This window comes from Pristis pectinata, chromosome 11 (genome assembly GCF_009764475.1).
Source record: "Pristis pectinata isolate sPriPec2 chromosome 11, sPriPec2.1.pri, whole genome shotgun sequence".
NCBI classification, from domain to species: Eukaryota; Metazoa; Chordata; class Chondrichthyes; order Rhinopristiformes; family Pristidae; genus Pristis; species Pristis pectinata.
This window is the reverse complement of record NC_067415.1, coordinates 51,061,194-51,080,270: the sequence shown is the minus strand read 5'-3', so window position 1 is coordinate 51,080,270 and position 19,077 is coordinate 51,061,194. Positions and strand designations below refer to the sequence as shown.

At 48.3% G+C, this 19,077-nt stretch overlaps 1 protein-coding gene across 1 annotated transcript; it reads right to left on the bottom strand.

Annotated features, from left to right (window-relative positions):
* Positions 1–899: 899 nt before the first annotated feature.
* On the bottom strand, positions 900–18,970 carry LOC127576174 (neurite extension and migration factor-like). Its single transcript, XM_052026566.1, has 2 exons — positions 18,827–18,970; positions 900–5,093 (listed from the first exon to the last, which is right to left on the bottom strand). The coding sequence occupies exon 2, from the start codon at positions 4,909–4,911 to the stop codon at positions 1,459–1,461; it is 3,453 nt and encodes a 1,150-aa protein (XP_051882526.1). The 5' UTR covers positions 4,912–5,093; positions 18,827–18,970; the 3' UTR covers positions 900–1,458.
* Positions 18,971–19,077: the final 107 nt, after the last annotated feature.

The following is a 19,077-nucleotide window of genomic DNA, read 5'->3' as shown; positions in this document are numbered from 1 at the left end:
TGGAATGTCCTTCACAAAACTAGCATAGATTCTAGAGAAGTAGGGGAACTTGGAGATAATTTTCTGATTTTGTCATTAATTGCCAGAGCAAATGCTGTTAATTACAGTTCCACACACATTTCTATGTATTTCATCTTTATTAGCTGCCCCGAATATTGAAATTTTAAGTGGTTTGTTAGTGTGCCAATCCACAAAGATTATAATTATACTGCAATGCTGTATTCATCATAACTCAAACTAGGTCATTTACTTTAGTTTTGCATTCATTTAATTCAAACAAGAATGAATTACTACTTGATAAGGCAGTAATTTAAATCAAAATGTTTTTAAAAAAATTCTACAAAATTAATGGCATAAATTATGAATAACGAATTACCTTTCTTCCATCAACCTGAAATGAAGTTATTAAACTACAAAATATGTTATGTAACTGAAGCATAATGGATTGGTTTACTGTGCTACTGTGTAAGGAGTTGGTTTTAAACATGTTCCCTTCCCCTTGCCACCCCAGTGATTTCAAATTCCAGGTAATCTCTTTTTGTCTATATACAAGCAATGGAAACATTCCCAAACCTATTTTTAATTCTACTTTCCTTAAGACATCAAATTTAGCTTTCATGCTCTTAAGGGAAATAAAAAGAAATCCGAGGCTAACATGGGTTGCAATTCACAAGGTTAAGCAAATCTCCACAATAAAATTTTCTCAAATAAATCAAAATAGATAGCTTTTCTATTTACAGTGGTTTCAATCCAAATAGTGGAAAAACAAAAGCATATTGCATAATGCTTTCACACTGTGAAATATGCTCAATTTTTACTTTAGATCTTCTAAAATTCATTTGGTAAAAATGTTCCTAATAAAGCAAAAAAGTGTTTTACCTCAGGTTAACAGTATAAAATATTTGACTTCTTGATTCTTGAAAGTCAGAGAGATGCAGATTGGACAAAAGGATAATTTTATATAAAAAAACATTTAAATCAGGGTAATTAATTTAATTTACAGTAAAGCTAAACAGTAATGCTTGGCTATTAAGGTGAGTTTTCTCAAAAAATCTGCAGATCTGAAGAAATTCAGTCAAAGTATAAAAATCAAATTCTAAATACATTGAAATGTATCCTAGACTTAAGCTACTGTTCACAAAATTTTGGATTGGAGAAGTTGGAAGCAAATCACATTTGTGTATGCCTTCAAAGATAGTCTTAGATTTGAGGTGTTATTTTCTTAAATGTAATAAAAAAAAATAGACTTTTCATAAACGGCACCATGAAAAATTCTGCAGTTCTCATACCACATCTATATAAGACATGATACATTTTGGTAGGCAAAGTCTCAAAATACTTTGTATGCTGAAATGTACTTAACAGAGGCTTCTACTGAGTAAGGGCTCCAAGTATATTAAGACATACCAGTGTTTTGAGTAGGAGATAAAAAATAGTTCAAATGATATAATATCCTCTTCATTCACAAAGTGCATTGCTTGTACAGCTACAGTCAGCTATTTGTGTGCTAGAAGCAAAGACACTTTGAACACAGCAATTTGCAACGTGACCTACAGGGTAACCATCAAAACCTACATTGTCCGGGGTACATTCAGAAACATGCAATGGTTTATTTTTCAAGTCTTTTGTGCCAATGTGCAACGTCTGGATTGGTTTGGGTTTCCATTTGGAACCATTTTGCACTTCCATAAACTGATTAACAGCAGGAAGAACAACTTCTCCCTGATTTAAGATTGGTTGAACTGAAGCCATCATAAATTGCTTAACTGCTGCCATTCCAGAGACTATGTTGGAAAGGATATTACCAGGTTCCTCAAATTCTCTCTGATCACTATTTAATAATCTGCTTCCTCTAGGAATGTTACTAGGCACATTCTCATACGACTCTGCCGGTGCAATCCAGTACTTAGCTTTCGTATTCAGTTTTTCTTCCTTTATAGAGAGCTTGTTTTTTGTACTCATCAAACCTTTCTTCATAAGTTTTGTACACATTTCTAAATCTTTATTAGTAAACCCTTTTGTGGGCTTACAGGCCTTATCAGGTTGTTTTTTTGGGTTTGCATATAATATGTCTGAAGAGTATTCTTCAACTTTATAGTTTTCTGATGATGTACTGTCCTTTTCAATATTCTCTATTTTAATGGCTTTGATCTCATTGTTGTAATTTTTATACTTTTGAATAGCTCTTCTGTCCCATTGCTTTGTATTTGATTTTGCATGTCTTTTTTTAAAGCTATTTATTGCCTTATTAACTTTGGAACATTTATAATTATTTGAACCCACATGATCAAATGTTTGTAACTGATTGGAAGATTGTGCACATGGTGAGAATGAAACAGATGTGGGCTCACTTTTAGTGCAGAGAGTCTGGATAGTTGTATAATATAGTTCACTGTGAATCTGAAATTGCTCTGAACATTCATTTAATAATGGAGCCTTCTTGGGAAAATGATTTTGGCTGCACTGCTGCAAGGAATTCACATCAGATTTTACCACCTTGGAGGGAATTTCTGGTGTACGCTCTTTTGAAAATTCAGAGCTAAGTGTTGGCTTTGCTTTCCCAGCTGTAAAGTTTGAAATATCTAAAATGCAGAGGGTATCTTTTGAAGTAAAGAGATGTTTTGTTTCTTCACTTACTTTCTGTGTGAAGTTGGCATTTATTTCATTTTGACAACTGTACATCTTGAAGCCATATTGATTTGCACTATTGTTAACATTTAATTGATTCTTCATTTTTTCATTTTCTGAGTCAACTTCACATGAAGAAAATAACTCTTTGTTCATTACTCTGTGTCGACGTACACTTTGAGTAGTCTCTGCATTGCAAGCTTCCTGGATGTTTGGTTCAACTTCCAACGGAACGACATTTGATTCACCACCACGGCATCTTGTGGAGGTGTTAATTTGTCTTTGCCGTGGAGAAGAAAATGGATTTTCAGTTACATCTTCTTTGAACTGCTGACCAGTACTGGAATCCTGTGGGGGAATTTGGAAATTTTCATTAACTGAGGAATCATCGCCATCCAGCAGAGATCGGAAATATCCTCCAGGGATTTCTGGAGCAGAGTGTATATTGTAAACAGATGCTACTGGGCAGTCTGGACTGCTAGGTGGATCTAGAGAAAGTAACTCCCCAGAAGTTTCTATTTTATTACCAGCTATGGAAGAATGCAAACTGGTGGTGTTGAAATTACCTAATGAACCAGAAGCAGAATTCCATTGACCTTGGATTTTGTGCACATCTGCATTTAGGACTTGAGGGTTTTCATCTGGATTTTCTAAGTTATCTCTGCCACTGGTACCTTTACCATCCTGAGCATTTGTTCTCTTCTTTGGAAGTATGTTTTGTTTCTTTAACTTTTGGAATGAATCCTCTTGCTGCATGTCTCTTAACCATCCACCCTTACTCACAGTCCGAATAGTGATACGCTTTAATTCTATTTCATCTGTAAATTCATAAACAGACTTATCGTACTTTTGTACCTTCTTCGGTACTTTTGTGTTTGAGTCAACCGTTTCAATGACACTATCTTTTTGGCGATTCAAAGTATGCCCTATTTTAACTGATGCGGTCCCATTTGCAAGTGTTTGTTGTTTTTTATTTTTAGAAGCAAAGAACATATAAGACATACCAGCATCTGAACAGATTTTTAATTTCCCATCATTTTTTTCTTGGTTATGATATACATTACAGTTAGGAACTGGAGACCAAAATTCCTTAAGTGGTGAAAGTTTTTTATATTTTTTCACTACTTCATCAGTCAATAATACCTGTCGTTCTGTACAATCTAATCTACTAATTTTTACATGCATGTTTTTGTGCCCTTTAAACCGATTGACAATTATGTATTTGATAATTACAGGTGGCTCTTTTTTGCCAGTTTTCTTCCTTTTTCTAGGGCACCAGTCGTCATCATCCTCTTTTGGAGTATCTGTAACATGATCCATTTTCCCCAATGTTTTCATGGTCTCTAGGGAATCAATGTCATATAAATAATCATCACTGTACCGTATCTGCCGTTTAGCCCTCAAAGTATAATTGGTTTGATTTGAATACCTATCAGCACTTTTCTTTAAAAACTTCCAGTTTCCTTGATCTTCACTTAGAACAGACGATAAACAGACTGAATCCAGTGAACTCTCAGCATCTTTCCAGTCATCCATAAAAACACCTGACAGAAGACACTTTTTACTTCCTAATTGACACAAACTATGATGTTCTGGATTGTCATGTTCCCTTCTCTCTTCCTCAGCAGCAGAATTTTTTGTGGGAGTTTTCCCCTCTTTTTTTGTTCCATTACAACAGGTACTGGGAAAAAACTGAAGCTGTGCATCATCTTGATGAGCATTAGTTTTCTCTTTTATATTGTCCTGAAAAGATTCATATCTTATTTTCAGTGAACAGACATCACTATTTAGTATTGATTCATCATCAAACAAAAAACTGTCACTGTCTTCCTCACTTATTAAGTTAGTTGAAAAATCATTTATTGTGCAAAGATCTAAAAATTCTTCTTTATTTTCATTTATGAAGGACTCAAAGTAACTCCAGTTCTGGCTTGGAATAGGCAGCAATGCGTCATCTCCATTATATTTTTCTGTGAACAAGCAGTGAGTATTGGTAGTGGTATCCAATTCATCAACTTTTGCACCATTAAACTTGTCTTCACACGTTATTCCACTTCGAGAAAAGTTCAACATTTGATCAGAAATAGTGTCTTCAGTCTGAAAAACTGAAATATGTGCTTCAGGAATCATAGCGGTTTCCTTGTTCAGTTTCTTATTATTGCAGATTCGCCACCGGGCTTCAAATCCACAACATCCTATTTTGTTTGCTTCAGAAATATCTTCAGCTACCCGTTGAACTTCACAGGGTTTTCTGCTGAAGCATGAAATGTCCTTAGATTCCATAGTAAATTCAGCAAAATACTGCTACGTGTAAAGGTCTATGAAGAGAATCATTACACCAACTGGAATGAGGATTTTGCGATAGCGTAGTATTAGTCTGGATATGATCCATTTTCTTTAGTTGTCCTTATAGTCAAGTTGCATACAATGTATAGTAAATATCCATCCCTTGAGGAATAAAGTTTCTAAAAAAAAGAACATCAAGATGTTATATTCTTAAGAATGAAACAATGCTTTCTAACTTGAATTTGCAATTATTATTATTCATTTTTATGAAGCAATAATCAACACATGCAAAAATAAGAAAGTGAGTTTTTTTACCAGAAATTATAATACTTAAAACCTTATCTTTAAAAATATCTTAAAATCTGCTTTCTTGGGTTCAGTTACAGGCAGATGAAGATACACATTTTAAGCTCTATAGTTCTTTAGTAGAGGTTGGTCATCTTGGCAAATATATTTGGCTATTTTTATATATAAAACTGCTACTCCAGAGGTTATCAGAAAAATCTTTTGGTGGTTTTCTCAAGCCCTATGCCAGATTCTTCTTTGGGATATCCACTTCAATGTGAATACAATTTACTAGAAAATTGCTTGGTAAACCAAAGAAAGATGTTGCTTTTAATATTTTATTGTGAACTGCCTGTATCTAAAACAAAAAGAATGTAAAATGTAGTGTCTGCTTAACAAAAATATTTTTTTTTAAATGATACCCATTTTGACATTTTTCTTGCCTGCATTTTGACTTCACAAATGTATTAGGAAACTGGCCAATTGAGGGTAAAAGGCCTACATGCTAGAGAAGCACTACTGCATAGAGGATGAAAAACACAGATTTCAAACCCACATAATAGATACAACCAACCATGATAAAAACTGACAAATTTGCATTCTCTCTATGGTGTGGCTTTCCTTGGTTGAGCAGCTCTCATATACCTTCTCCCAACAAAACTGAGCATTGATTGGAACTATAAGAAATGCACCTCAGTAGATTCTGATTCTCTCTTAGACAAGCTTATACTACTACATGTAACTGTCTGTTTATTGCATTAGTCAGGTAAATTAGTCATACATGGTGAAAGATTAATATTAAACTCAAGTTCTGAACAGTATCAACTAAGATCAAAACTTTCCCAGACAGACAAATTAAGGTCCTTTCTCACTTAACCACAAAGGTCATTTAAGAATATTTGAGAGTAATTTCTGGACATTCATCTACAACTGGGTACAGGTCAACTGCCCAAATATAAATACAATTTCAAATTAAGCATTTTAAGATGGTTAAAAAAAGGTGTGGGGGGGGGGGGGGGTAAAGAGTGAAAAATATTCACATTAGTGCAGTATGATATTCTCTTTTGACATTGCACTGAAACCAAGTTGTGGCAAGGCAGAAAGAAACTAAAGCATTTCCCTTTTTTTAGCCTGTAGCTCAATTACCCAATATGAAGCCCAAATTCCTCTTCAAAGATAGGGAAATGTGGCTCAACCAGAAGTGCAGTACAGTCATTTTCTGTGAGCAAGCTAGGGAACTTGACAGGGTAAATGCTGGGAGAATGTCTCTTCTCACATAAATCTTAGACCAGAAAGCATAATCTCAGAATACAGGAGTACACATTCAAGACTTTGGAATTCCTTGACCCAGAAAGCAATGGAGATTGAATCCCTGAGTATATTCGAAGCCAAGGTAGAATTTTAATCAGCAAGGGAATTAATAGGGAAAGAGGACAGGACAGTTGATTTGAGGAACATATTCTCAGCTATGATCTTATTGAATGATGGAGCAGATGAGTAGGTCATTCAGTTGTTTTTGTGGAATATTATAGTATATTATATTTGCACAAATATAGTGAAAGATTGGGCAAAAGAATGAGGATATCACTGTAAATCAACATAGATACCTCACTTGGCACACCACAGAATGCCTGTGTGTCCTTGGTCCTGCAGTCCTAACCTTCACAGGTACATACTCCCTGTACTTTAAAAAGGACATCTGCTCAAGCTTGGCTGTGCTGTACCAGGAACTTGGTGCAAACCCCTGCCCTCCATAGGCACTTCTGCAGCAATGATGTTATTGCTGTATGGCTGGTGTGGAACAAACGACTGAGACAATGTGGAATGGCTGCCTAGGTAGGCCGCTGTTGAATGGGCTGGACCGAGTGGTGTAGTACTGACATGGAGCTCAGGGCCCTATGTTACCAAGCATTGTTGGGGCCCTGCAGTTATTCCTATGGTCTCTGTCCATCTCCAGTTGAATGTAATAGAAGCTGTTGTCTCCTGTTTGTTTGATTATATAGCTCCTCCCAGCCTGGAGTTTTCTCTATGTTAACAAACTCAATTGTGGTCACTCCAACACATGGAGCAGCTGCTATTAATTCCCAGTAAATGCCTGCACTCACCATGCCAGTCAAGATACACTCCTGAAGCCCACACTACAGTGCTGAATGACCATACTGCTCACCAGCCCTCTGAGGCAACCATTGCATATTTCCTCAGCAGCACACACCACACCAAGCCATACAACAATATGATCACTTCAGCTGTTTTCCAGCCAGGGTCACAGCACAGCAGCAGACAAGGCAGGGCTTTGTGCCAGGACGCGACACAGCAGAGCTGTCAGTAATGCACCTCTCTATATTTAATGTCAAGATGACCCCTTTCAGCACTGATTGCACTTAAATTTAGCAAGATTCCAGTATATAAAATATATTTAAACACAGAAACACATCCTCAGACGCTACTCGTTGTCTTTGGGAATGCTACCGAGTCAAAAATCCATAACCAAATAGGTGACTAAGTAATTTATATGAACAATATTTTCAAGATTATACATTGCTCACTTCACTAAATACAATTAATACAATTTACCCAGCTCAATGCTGCCAAATCCAGAGTCAGAGTTGTATAGCATAGAAAAAGGCCTTTCAGCCTACTGTGTCCATGCTAACCATTGTGCCAATCCCACACCTGCATTAATTTCATATCCTTCTCTACCTTACTCATTCAAGTATCCATCCATATGCCTCTGAAATGTTGTTAATGTTCCTGCCTCCACCACCTCTTCTGGTAACTCATTCCAGATACCAATTACTCTTTGTGTGAAAAGTTTAACCCTCAGATCCTCTTTAAACTTCTTCCCTCTGACCTTAAACCTATGCCCTCTAGTTTTAGATAGCCCCAACCATGGGAAACAGACACTGGCTATCCACACTACACCTCTCAATTTTTATATACCTCTGTCAAATCACCTCTCAGCCTCATTTGCTCAAGGGAAAACAGACCCAGCCTATCCAATCTCTCCTGATAACTGAAGCCCTCCAATCCCAGCAATGTGTCTGTGAATCTTTTTTGCACCTTCTCTCATTTAATTACATCCTTCCACACATTCCAAGTGGGACCTAACTAACATTTAAAAATGTCCCCAGCCATGAAAAGTTAAATATGGGACTCAAATTTGCTGTCAAAATAATGGCAAAGCCATAGCAGTCAGGTACAGCAGCAGAAACTTCAGATGAGGGCTTAGTGGACAATTAAACACAACTATCTAAACATTTCTGCTTGTTAGTAGCTTTGCAAATGACATCATGCTAACCAAAAAATATTGAAGTTCCTATGTTTGCATCTTTGGAAACAAACTAAACTTCTATGAAAAGTTAATGTTTCACTATTTTTATTCAAGTACCTTTTATCTTGCTCAATCTGGCCTGCCACCATGCTAAACTTCTGTGCACACACAGGAATGAATGGTACTGAGGACCAGGATGCACAATAAAGCTTTCTATTTCAAAAGATTTGCCATTGCATATGCACTCTCAGGTGGGGTTGTTGCAGGAAGACCTGCAAACGAAGACTAGAAATGCCCCCAAAGGTAGCTGCACTTCATAGAAACCAGAATAGCTGAAATATTGGTCAATGGATAGGCACAAGTGACATTCCCTCAAGGAGCCGAGGTGACACTTATCAGGAGTCAGAGTGGGACACAGTGGCTCAGTGCAAGTGTACTACATGCTACAGGCCAAGAAGCATTCAAGTCACTTTACCTGGGCCTGGACATTGAACTTCAGGTGCCAGTTTTTAAAATTTGCCTGTGTCATTGCTGATGATTGACCAGTAACACAGGTGAGGCACTTAACCTGGCTTTAGAATAGTGTGAGGTTGTCAGTGATAAATTCTTTCTAATCCATGGAACCTAGCAGTTTACAGAATAAATGCCTTTCCTTCCTGGCATACTTCTGGAGCCTGGGAGTCATTTGTCTGAGCCTCCCTCTGAGCACAATTACCCCTAGACTGCATAGATACACAAGTGCAGAGCACTTTGATATACATGGCACCATCAGACAGCTCATTTATGATTTCCACTTTGCAATGTGCAGGCATGAATGTGAGAGACAAGCTGATCTATGAACATAATGTAACCAGTAGTTCTCCAAGGAATGTTGACTTCACAATCTCCCAATAATTCAGTTGTTTTCCCTAGTCATTGTTCTGCTTCCCTTGCTATTACTAGCTCAAGTCACACTTATTAACATGACATGTTCTAAAAATTTAACCCATTCTGTTGTGTGTGAGTTTATGTTGTATCCATAGAGCTTCGGTTACAGTACATCTGGAAAATTCTAGGCTGGTCACCCCAGGAAGAATATTCTGTCCTTGGAATCTACAGCATGTTTGTATATGGCCTTACAAAATGGTTTGCTGACACAAAAATTGATGTAATTATAGAAAGTGAAGGTTGTGAAAGGAAACAGGACAAAGATCAGTTGGAAAGTTGGGTGGAGCAGTGGCAGATGGAATTTAATCCAGACAAGTGTGAGGTAATGCATTTGGGGCATTAAATACTAACAGGATGTATACAGTAAATGGCAGGAACCTCAGGAGTGTTGGCGTGCAAGAGATAAAAGGACCTTGGGGTGCAAGTTCATAGCTTCCTGAAAATGGCAACACAAGTAAAAGGGTAGTGAAGAAGGCATTTGTCATGTTTACCTTCATAGCCAGGGCACTGAATGTAAGAGTTAGGATATCATGCTGCAGCTCTATAAAATATTGGTCGGGCTTCACTTGGAATATTGCATACAGTTCTGTTCATGACTCTACAGGAAGGATGTGGTAGCATCAGAAAAAGTGCAGATTTACCAGGTGGTTGCCTGGAATGGATGGCTTTACTTATAAGGAGAGATCGGATAGGCTGGGTTTATTCTCACTGGAGGCTGAGGGGTGAGTTTATAGAGGTTTTTAAAGATTATAAGGGGCATAGATAATTAGAGTCTCTTTCCTCGGGTGGAAGAGTCTGAAACTAGAGGACATAGGTTTAAGGTGAGAGGGGAGAAATTTAAAGGAGATCTGAGAAACCAGTTTTTCCACACAGAAGGTGGTGGTTATATGCAACGAACTGCCAGAGGAAGTGGTAGCGGCAGATAAAATTAAAGCATTTAAAGGGCATTTCGACAAGAACTTGGATAGTAAAGTAGAGGGATACGGACCTAATGCAAGCAAAGGAGGTCAATGTAGGTAGGCATCACAGTCAGCATGAATGAGTTGAGCTGAAGGAACCTGTTTCTATGCTGTACAACTCCATCATACTCTATGACCCTACTAATTGGATAACATGCCCAGTTTATGCATCAGTGCATATTACTATAGTTATTTGTGTTTTGTGTAATTTTGCTTCATTTCTATACATTTCTTTTCACCTTTCAACTAAATGTTTGCAGCAAACTACTTCTATAGCAAACTTGATCAGCCTGAGCACAATAAGGCTTCTTTACATTGTTATAATTCAGCTTTTCAGTTTTTATTCCAACACAACTTCACTTATTAGTATATTGACCAGACACTTCAGAAAATAATCAGTCTAAATGGTGTGGATAATATAGATACCAGGAGAGTTGAGCTGGGTTTTAAACAGACAACAATGATAGTAGGGGGGAGGAAGAAGAGAAAGAGAACTACGTTCCTGGAAAACTGTCCGTATCACAATTTTCCATAACATGAAGCCAAGAAATGTGAATTGAAAAATAAATTGTACTTATTTACTTTATCCCCACACCCATAAATTTCATAAAAGCATATTTTTATTGAACAAAGTTACAGGGATATGGAGCTGTGAATTTCGGATGTATCCATATTAATGGATCTGAACAACCAATGCATATGAAAATTTAATCTAGAAGTGTCAGAGAACTGGAAGCAATCTAGAACAAGTGGTGTGCAATTACTGATTGGTGGAGAACTACAGGCAGTAGGATTTTGGATAAACTGAAACTTAGAGATTGCAATATGACAGGCTGCCCTGAAAGTATCAAAATACTCAAGTACAGAAATGACTAAAGCATGGATAAGGCTTTAGAGAAAGATCAGCTTAGGCAGAGGTGCTGTTACAAATGGTGGAAGTAAATAGTCTTAGTGATGGAGGGTTTATTGGGACAAATAGAATGTCAAGAATGTAAATAATCTTGTTTAGTTCTGAAAGTGTGGTTAGAAGCCAGAATCTAAAGGATAGATAATGAGTATGAGATTAGTCCAAAGTCAATAGTCTTCCTAACCCAAGGAAAATCCTCTCTTCCAAAACTGGATAGTACACAAACTGGAAGGGTTAAGGGAGGAGATAGAAAAATAGAACTGGTATATTAAGTGTCCCCTTGTTTTTGTAGTTTTGGTAGAATTTCATTTTTTTGGTGGGGTGCCCCAGCAAGATCAGCAATTCAAAATTGGTCTTGAGAAGCTAGTGGTGAGCCATACACTTCATGAAATTGCTGCACTCCATCTGTATAAGCCATTCCCAGTAACATTGAATTAGGAACTCCAGGATTTAGAGCCAGCAACACTGAACAAGAATAGTATTTCCAATTCAGGACAGGGTGCAACTTGAAGGGAACCTGCATATAGCACACGTGCACCTGTTGACATTGTCCTTCTTGGTAGCAGGGGTCACAGGTTTGGAAGACACTCATCTGGGCTACTCCAATAGCAACGACTGCATTTTTGTAGATGATACACATTGTGTTGTGTTTTGCCTTTGCAATTATGCTTTAGTTGAGTTAAAGATCTTCTACAGCATACCAAAATATAATTATAATCATCTCAGCAAATTAAACTACAATAATACCATATCCCCATTTGCAAGCTTAATATTCCTAATGCAGATGTGGAAAATATCAATACTGCCAAATGAAGTTTTTTCCCATGTAATACTTCATAGGTAAATAAACTGAGTGAAAACTCTATTGCCACACATCCGCATGCTTGTACCAAAATATGTAGTTTATTCATGTTGAATAGGTATTGAAGTCAATGGTACAACTAACCAGTCTGTAATACAGAATTGACTGAAAACTTCTCTAATTCCAGTGCAAAACACAAGTTGTTGTTGGAACCTATGCAGGATCTGCACCAATAATAATTCAAATAGAAATCACAGCCAATAAACAGTGTCAAGTGCTACAGTAAGTTATACAGCAATTGAATCTATTCCATTTATACAATGGTATATGCCCTCTTAATTTAGATAAATAAAAGTAGCAAAAAGCTTGCTAGTGCTTTAAGTCTTATTTTTATAGATCGATCTTTTCCTATATGCTGTCAACCTCTTAAAATAGTTCATTAAAATTAAGTACAATACTAACAAATATAAACAATTTTTTTGCTAATGCATACGAATTAAATTTTGATAAAGTTAAGTGACCCAGATTTTATCTGTGCTCCCTGCGCTTTTCTGCAAGAACAATGCAAACTGCACCATGTGAATCTCCAGAGATCCAGCTGCATTTTCCCCTGCAACATCAAATATCTAGCACAAGGATTATTTAAAACAATTAGCGGTTCATGACGAAAATCATGAAAAAAACATGATCTTCAGATTGACGATCTTAAAAGGATACATCCAAGGGAAAATATCCTTGAAAAAAAAAACCAAAGTCTCTCAAAATATAATGGGGAAATGCTTACGTCCAGTGAATGCGAAGATCATTGCAACCACCATCGAAATGTGGACGTGTTTGCACTAACCAGAAAACCACTGCAATTACGGGTAAAACAAGTGAACAGAACAAAACCAATTCGCTTGGTAAAACTTGCACAAAATAAAAACTTATTCTGGCTTTACGGATTCTGCACGGGAGTGAAGTTTAAAAAAGAGCTTTGCGAAGACTTTGCCCGTTGCACCCCTACCTCCACACAGCCACCTTCATCATTTGCCCCTCTCCAGTGTGAGTGCACATCACGGGGTTTTAAAGTTGTGCATGGTTTGCTCCTGCACCAAGTGCCCAAAGCGGCTGCAGCTCTCCAATCTGCCACCAGACCTTACTTGGCTCTGCCGTGGTCGGGGGCTGCTGCAGACTCCCCGTACCCAGCCCCTCTGGGTTGCAGCTACAGTGGGGCCGGGGCACAGTCCTCGGAGACACCGTCCAAGCGCGGCACACAAAGAGGCAGAGGAGGAGAGACAACCCCCTCACCTCCTCACTTCCCCCCCAACACACCCCCTCCCTTCCTCACTTCCCCCCCCACACATCCCCTCCCTTCCTCACTTCCCCCCCACACACCCCCTCCCCTCCTCACTCCCCCCCACACACCCCCTCCCCTCCTCACTCCCACCCCACACACCACCTCCCCTCATTCCCACCCTACACACCCCCTCCCATCCTCATTCCCACCCCACACCCCCTCCCCTCCTCACCACCCTCCCCACACACACCCTCCCCTCCTCACCCCCCTCCCCACACACACCCTCCCCTCCTCACCCCCCTCTCCACACCACCCCCACACACCCTCCCCTCCTTACCCCCTCCCCCCCTCCCCACACACACCCTCCCCTCCTCACCCCCCTCCCCCCACACACCCTCCCCTCCCCACTGCCCCCTCACCCCCTCCCCTCCTCACCCCCCTCCCCACACACCCCCTCCCCTCCGCCCCCCACAGCCCCCTCCACTCCTCACCCCCCTCCCCACCCCTCCCCACTGCCCCCCACACCCCCTCCCCTTTCCACAGCCCCCCACACACCCCCTCCTCACAACCCCCGCCCAACCCCCCCACACTCCGTCCCCACACCCCCTCCCCTCCCCACAACCCACCCACACTCCCTACCCTCCTCCCTCCCCCAACTCCCCACTCCCTCCCCTCCTCACTCCCCCAACCCCCCCACGCTCCCTCCCCTCCTCACTCGCCCAACCCCCCCACGCTCACTCCCCCAAACTCCCCACGCTCCCTCCCCTCCTCACTCCCCCAAACCCCCCACGCTCCCTCCCCTCCTCCCTCCCCCAACCCCCCCCAACACTCCCTCCCCTCCTCCCTCGCCGAACCCCCCACTCCCTCCGCCGAACCCCCCACACCCCCTCCCCCAACCCCCCCCCACACCCCCTCCCCACCACACAACCCCCTACCCACAACCACTCCCATCCCCACAACCCCCCACTCCCCTCCCGACTCCCCCCAACCCCCCACACAGCCTCCCCTCCTCACTCCCCCAACCCCCACACTCCCTCCCCTCCTCACTTCCCCCTCCCCCAACTCCCCCACACTCCCTCCCCTCCTCACTTCGCACTCCCCCCACACTCCCTCCCCTCCTCACTCCCCCCTCCCCCCCACACTCCTCACTTCCCCCTCCAGCTCCCCCACACTCCCTCCCCTCCTCACTTCCCCACACTCCCTCCCCTCCTCACTTCCCCCTCCAGCTCCCCCACACTCCCTCCCCTCCTCACTTCCCCCTCCAGCTCCCCCACACTCCCTCCCCTCCTCACTTCCCCCTCCCCCCAACCCCCCCACACTCCCTCCCCTCCTCACTTCCCCTCCCCCCAACTCCCCCACACTCCCTCCCCTCCTCACTTCCCCTCCCCCAACTCCCCCACACTCCCTCCCCTCCTCACTTCCCCCTCCCCCCAACTCCCCCACACTCCCTCCCCTCCTCACTTCCCCCTCCCCCCAACTCCCCACACTCCTCCCCCTCATCCCCCTCCCCACACTCCCTCCCCTCCTCACTTCCCCCTCCCCCCAACTCCCCCACACTCCCTCCCCTCCTCACTTCCCCCTCCCCCCAACTCCCCCACACTCCCTCCCCTCCTCACTTCCCCCTCCCCCCAACTCCCCCACACTCCCTCCCCTCCTCACTTCCCCCTCCCCCCAACTCCCCCACACTCCCTCCCCTCCTCACTTCCCCCTCCCCCCAACTCCCCCACACTCCCTCCCCTCCTCACTTCCCCCTCCCCCCAACTCCCCCACACTCCCTCCCCTCCTCACTTCCCCCTCCCCCCAACTCCCCCACACTCCCTCCCCTCCTCACTTCCCCCTCCCCCCCAACTCCCCCACACTCCCTCCCCTCCTCACTTCCCCCTCCCCCCAACTCCCCCACACTCCCTCCCCTCCTCACTTCCCCCTCACTCCCTCCCCCCCAACCCTCCCCACTCCCCCCTCTCCTCCCCACTCCCCCCTCTCCTCCCTCACCTCCCCCTCCCTCCTCCCCTCCCCCCTCTCCCCACTCCTCCCCCCTCCCCCCCACTCCCCCCCCTCCTCCCTCCCCCTCCCCTCCTCCCTCTCTCCCCTCCCTCTCCCCACCCCACTCCCCCCTCCTCTCCCTCCCCCTCCCCCCCTCCTCTCCCTCCCCCTCTCCTCTCCCTCCCCCTCTCCTCTCCCTCCCCCTCCCCCTCCTCTTCCTTCCTCCCCCTCCTCTCCCTCCCCCTCCCCCCTCCTCTTCCTTCCTCCCCCTCCTCTCCCTCCCCCTCCCCCCTCCTCTCCCTCCCCCTCCCCCTCCTCTCCCTCCCCCCCTCCTCTCCCTCCTCTCTCTCCCCATCCCACTCCCCCTCCTTCTCCCCCCTCTCCTCTCCCTCCCCCTCCCCCCTCCTCTCCCTCCCCTCCTCCTCTCCCTCCCTCTCTCCCCCCTCTCACTCCCCATCCCACTCCCCCTCCTTCTCCCCCCTCTCCTCCCCTTCCCCTCCCCCCCTCCTCTCCCTCCCCTCCCCCCTCCCCCTCCTCTCCCCTCCCCCCTCCTCTCCTCCCCCCTCCCCCCCTCCTCTCCTCCCCCCCTCCTCTCCTCTCCTCCCCCTCCCCCCTCTCCACCCCACTCCCCCCCTCCTCCCTCCCCTCCTCCTCCCCACCCCACTCCCCCCTCCTCCCTCCCCTCCTCCTCCCCACCCCACTCCCCCTCCTCCTCCTCCCCCCTTCCTCCCCCTCCCCACTCCCTCTCCTCTCCCCCTCCCCTCCCCTCCCCCCCTCCTCCCCCCCTCCCCTCCCCACTCCCTCTCCCCCTCCTCCCCCCTCCCCTCCCCCCTCCTCCCTCCCTCCCCTCCCCCCCTCCTCCCTCCCTCCCCTCCCCCCCTCCTCCCTCCCCTCCCCCCTCCTCCCTCCCTCCCCTCCCCCCCTCCCTCCCCTCCCCCCTCCCTCCCTCCCCTCCTCCCCCCCCTCCCCTCCCCTCCTCCCCCCTCCTCCCCTCCCCCTCCTCTCCTCCCCCCCTCCTCCCTCCTCTCCTCTCCCCCTCCTCTCCTCCCCCTCTCCTCTCCCCCTCCTCTCCTCCCCCTCTCCTCTCCCCTCCCCCTCCTCTCCTCCCCCCCTCCTCCCCCCCTCCTCTCCTCTCCTCCCCCCTCCTCTCCTCCCCCCTCCCCCTCTCCACCCCACTCCCCCCCTCCTCCCTCCCCTCCTCCTCCCCACCCCACTCCCCCCTCCTCCCTCCCCTCCTCCTCCCCACCCCACTCCCCCTCCTCCTCCTCCCCACCCCACTCCCCCTCCTCCCTCCCTACCCCACTCCCCCTCCTTCTCCCCCTCCCCTCCTCCCCTCCTCCTCTCCCCCTCCCCTCCTCCTCTCCCCTCCTCCTCTCCCTCCCCTCCCCCCCTCCCCCCCTCCTCCCCCCCTCCCCACCCCACTCCCTCTCCCCCTCCTCCCCCCCCTCCCCTCCCCCCTCCTCCTCCCCCCTCCTCCCCCCCCTCCTCCCCTCCCCCCTCCTCCCCCCCCCTCCTCCCCCCCTCCCCTCCCCCCCTCCCCTCCCCCCCTCCCCTCCTCCTCTCCTCCCCCCCTCCTCCCCTCCTCTCCTCCCCCCTCCTCCCTCCTCTCCTCCCCCTCTCCTCTCCCCCTCCTCTCCTCCCCCTCTCCTCTCCCCCTCCTCTCCTCCCCCTCTCCTCTCCCCCCCTCCTCTCCCCCTCTCCTCTCCCCCCCTCTCCTCTCCCCCCTCCTCCTCTCCCCCCTCCTCCCCCTCTCCTCTCCCCCCTCCTCCCCCTCTCCTCTCCCCCCCCTCCTCTCCCCCCTCCTCCCCCTCTCCTCTCCCCCCTCCTCCCCCTCTCCCCCTCCTCCCCCTCTCCCCCCTCCTCCCCCCTCCTCTCCCCCTCCTCCCCTCCCCCCTCCTCCCCCCCTCCTCTCCTCCCCCTCCTCCCCCCTCCTCTCCTCCCCCTCCTCCCCCCCTCCTCTCCTCCCCCCTCCTCTCCTCCCCCCCTCCCCCCCTCCTCTCCTCCCCCTCCCCCCCTCCCCCCCTCCTCCTCCCCCCTCCTCCCCTCCTCCTCCCCCCCTCCTCTCCTCCCCCCTCCTCTCCTCCCCCTCCCCTCCTCCCCCTCCCCCCCTCCTCTCCTCCCCTCCTCCCCCTCCCCCCCTCCTCTCCTCCCCCTCCTCTCCTCCTCCCCTTCCTCTCCTCCCCCTCTCCTCTCCTCCCCCTCTCCTCTCCTCCCCTCCCCCCCCTCCTCTCCTCCCCTCCCCCCTCCCCCTCCTCTCCTCCCCTCCCCCCCCTCCTCTCCTCCCCTCCCCCCCTCCTCTCCCCCCTCCCCCCCTCCCCCTCCCCCCCTCCCCCTCCTCCTCCTCTCCTCCCCTGCCCTCTCCTCCCCCGCCCTCTCCTCCCCCCCTCCTCTCCTCCCCCCCTCCTCTCCTCCCCCTCCCCCCCTCCTCCCGCTCCCCCCCTCCTCTCCTCCCCCTCTCCTCTCCTCCCCCTCCCCCCCTCCCCCTCCCCTCCTCCCCCTCCTCTCCTCCCCCCCTCCCCCTCCTCCCCTCCCCCCTCCTCCCCTCCCCCCTCCTCCCCCCTCCTCTCCTCCCCCCTCCTCTCCTCCCCCCTCCTCCCCCCCTCCTCTCCTCCCCCCTCCTCTCCTCCCCCCTCCTCTCCTCCCCCTCCTCCCCCCCTCCTCTCCTCCCCCCCTCCTCTCCTCCCCCCTCCTCCCCTCCCCCCTCCCCTCCCCCCTCCTCCCCCCCCTCCTCCCCCCCTCCTCCCCCCCCTCCTCCCCCCCTCCTCTCCTCCCCCTCCTCCCCCCCTCCTCTCCTCCCCCTCCTCCCCCCTCCTCTCCTCGCCCTCCTCTCCTCCCCCTCCCCCCTCCTCTCCTCCCCCTCCCCCCCTCCTCTCCTCCCCCTCCCCCCCTCCTCTCCTCCCCTCCTCCCCCCCTTCCTCTCCTCCTCCCCTTCCTCTCCTCCCCCTCTCCTCTCCTCCCCTCCCTCCTCTCCTCCCCTCCCCCCTCCTCTCCTCCCCTCCCCCCCTCCCCCCCCTCCTCTCCCCCCTCCCCCTCCTCCCCCCCTCCTCTCCTCCCCCTCCCCCCCTCCTCTCCTCCCCCCTCCCCTCCTCCCCCCCTCCCCCTCCTCTCCTCCCCCCTCCCCCTCCTCTCCTCCCCCTCCCCCCCTCCTCTCCTCCCCCCCTCCCCCCCTCCTCTCCTCCCCCCCTCCCCCCCTCCTCTCCTCCCCCTCCCCCCCTCCTCTCCTCCCCCTCCCCCCCTCCTCTCCACTCCCCCCTCCTCCCCACTCCCCCTCCTCTCCTCCCCACCCCCTCCCCCCCTCCTCCCCACCCCCTCCCCCCCCTCCTCCCCACCCCCTCCCCCCCTCCTCCCCACTCCCTCCCCCCCTCCTCCCCACTCCCTCCCCCCCTCCTCCCCACTCCCCCTCTCCCCACACTCCCTCCTCACTCCCCCCTCCCCTCGCTCCCTCCTCTCCACTTCTCCTCCCTCCCCCTCCCCTCGCTGGCTGCCGCTCGATCCTCACCTCAACTTCACCGCGCGCCTCTCCAGCTCGCGCTCGCCTCCCCCTCCCGCTAACTGCCGTTATTTTCAAAATCTGCTCGCGCTGGAGCCGCGCTCCGTCCGCCAGACCGAGCACAGCCTGGCCGGTGGCAGGAGACGGCCAAGCGTGGGTGGGGAGGGGAGGGGTCGCGCTGCATTCCGGGAGCTGGAGTTCGCGGCGCTGTGCGGGGCGCCTTTGTTGTCTACAATTCCCAGCGTGCAACAGACAGGCGG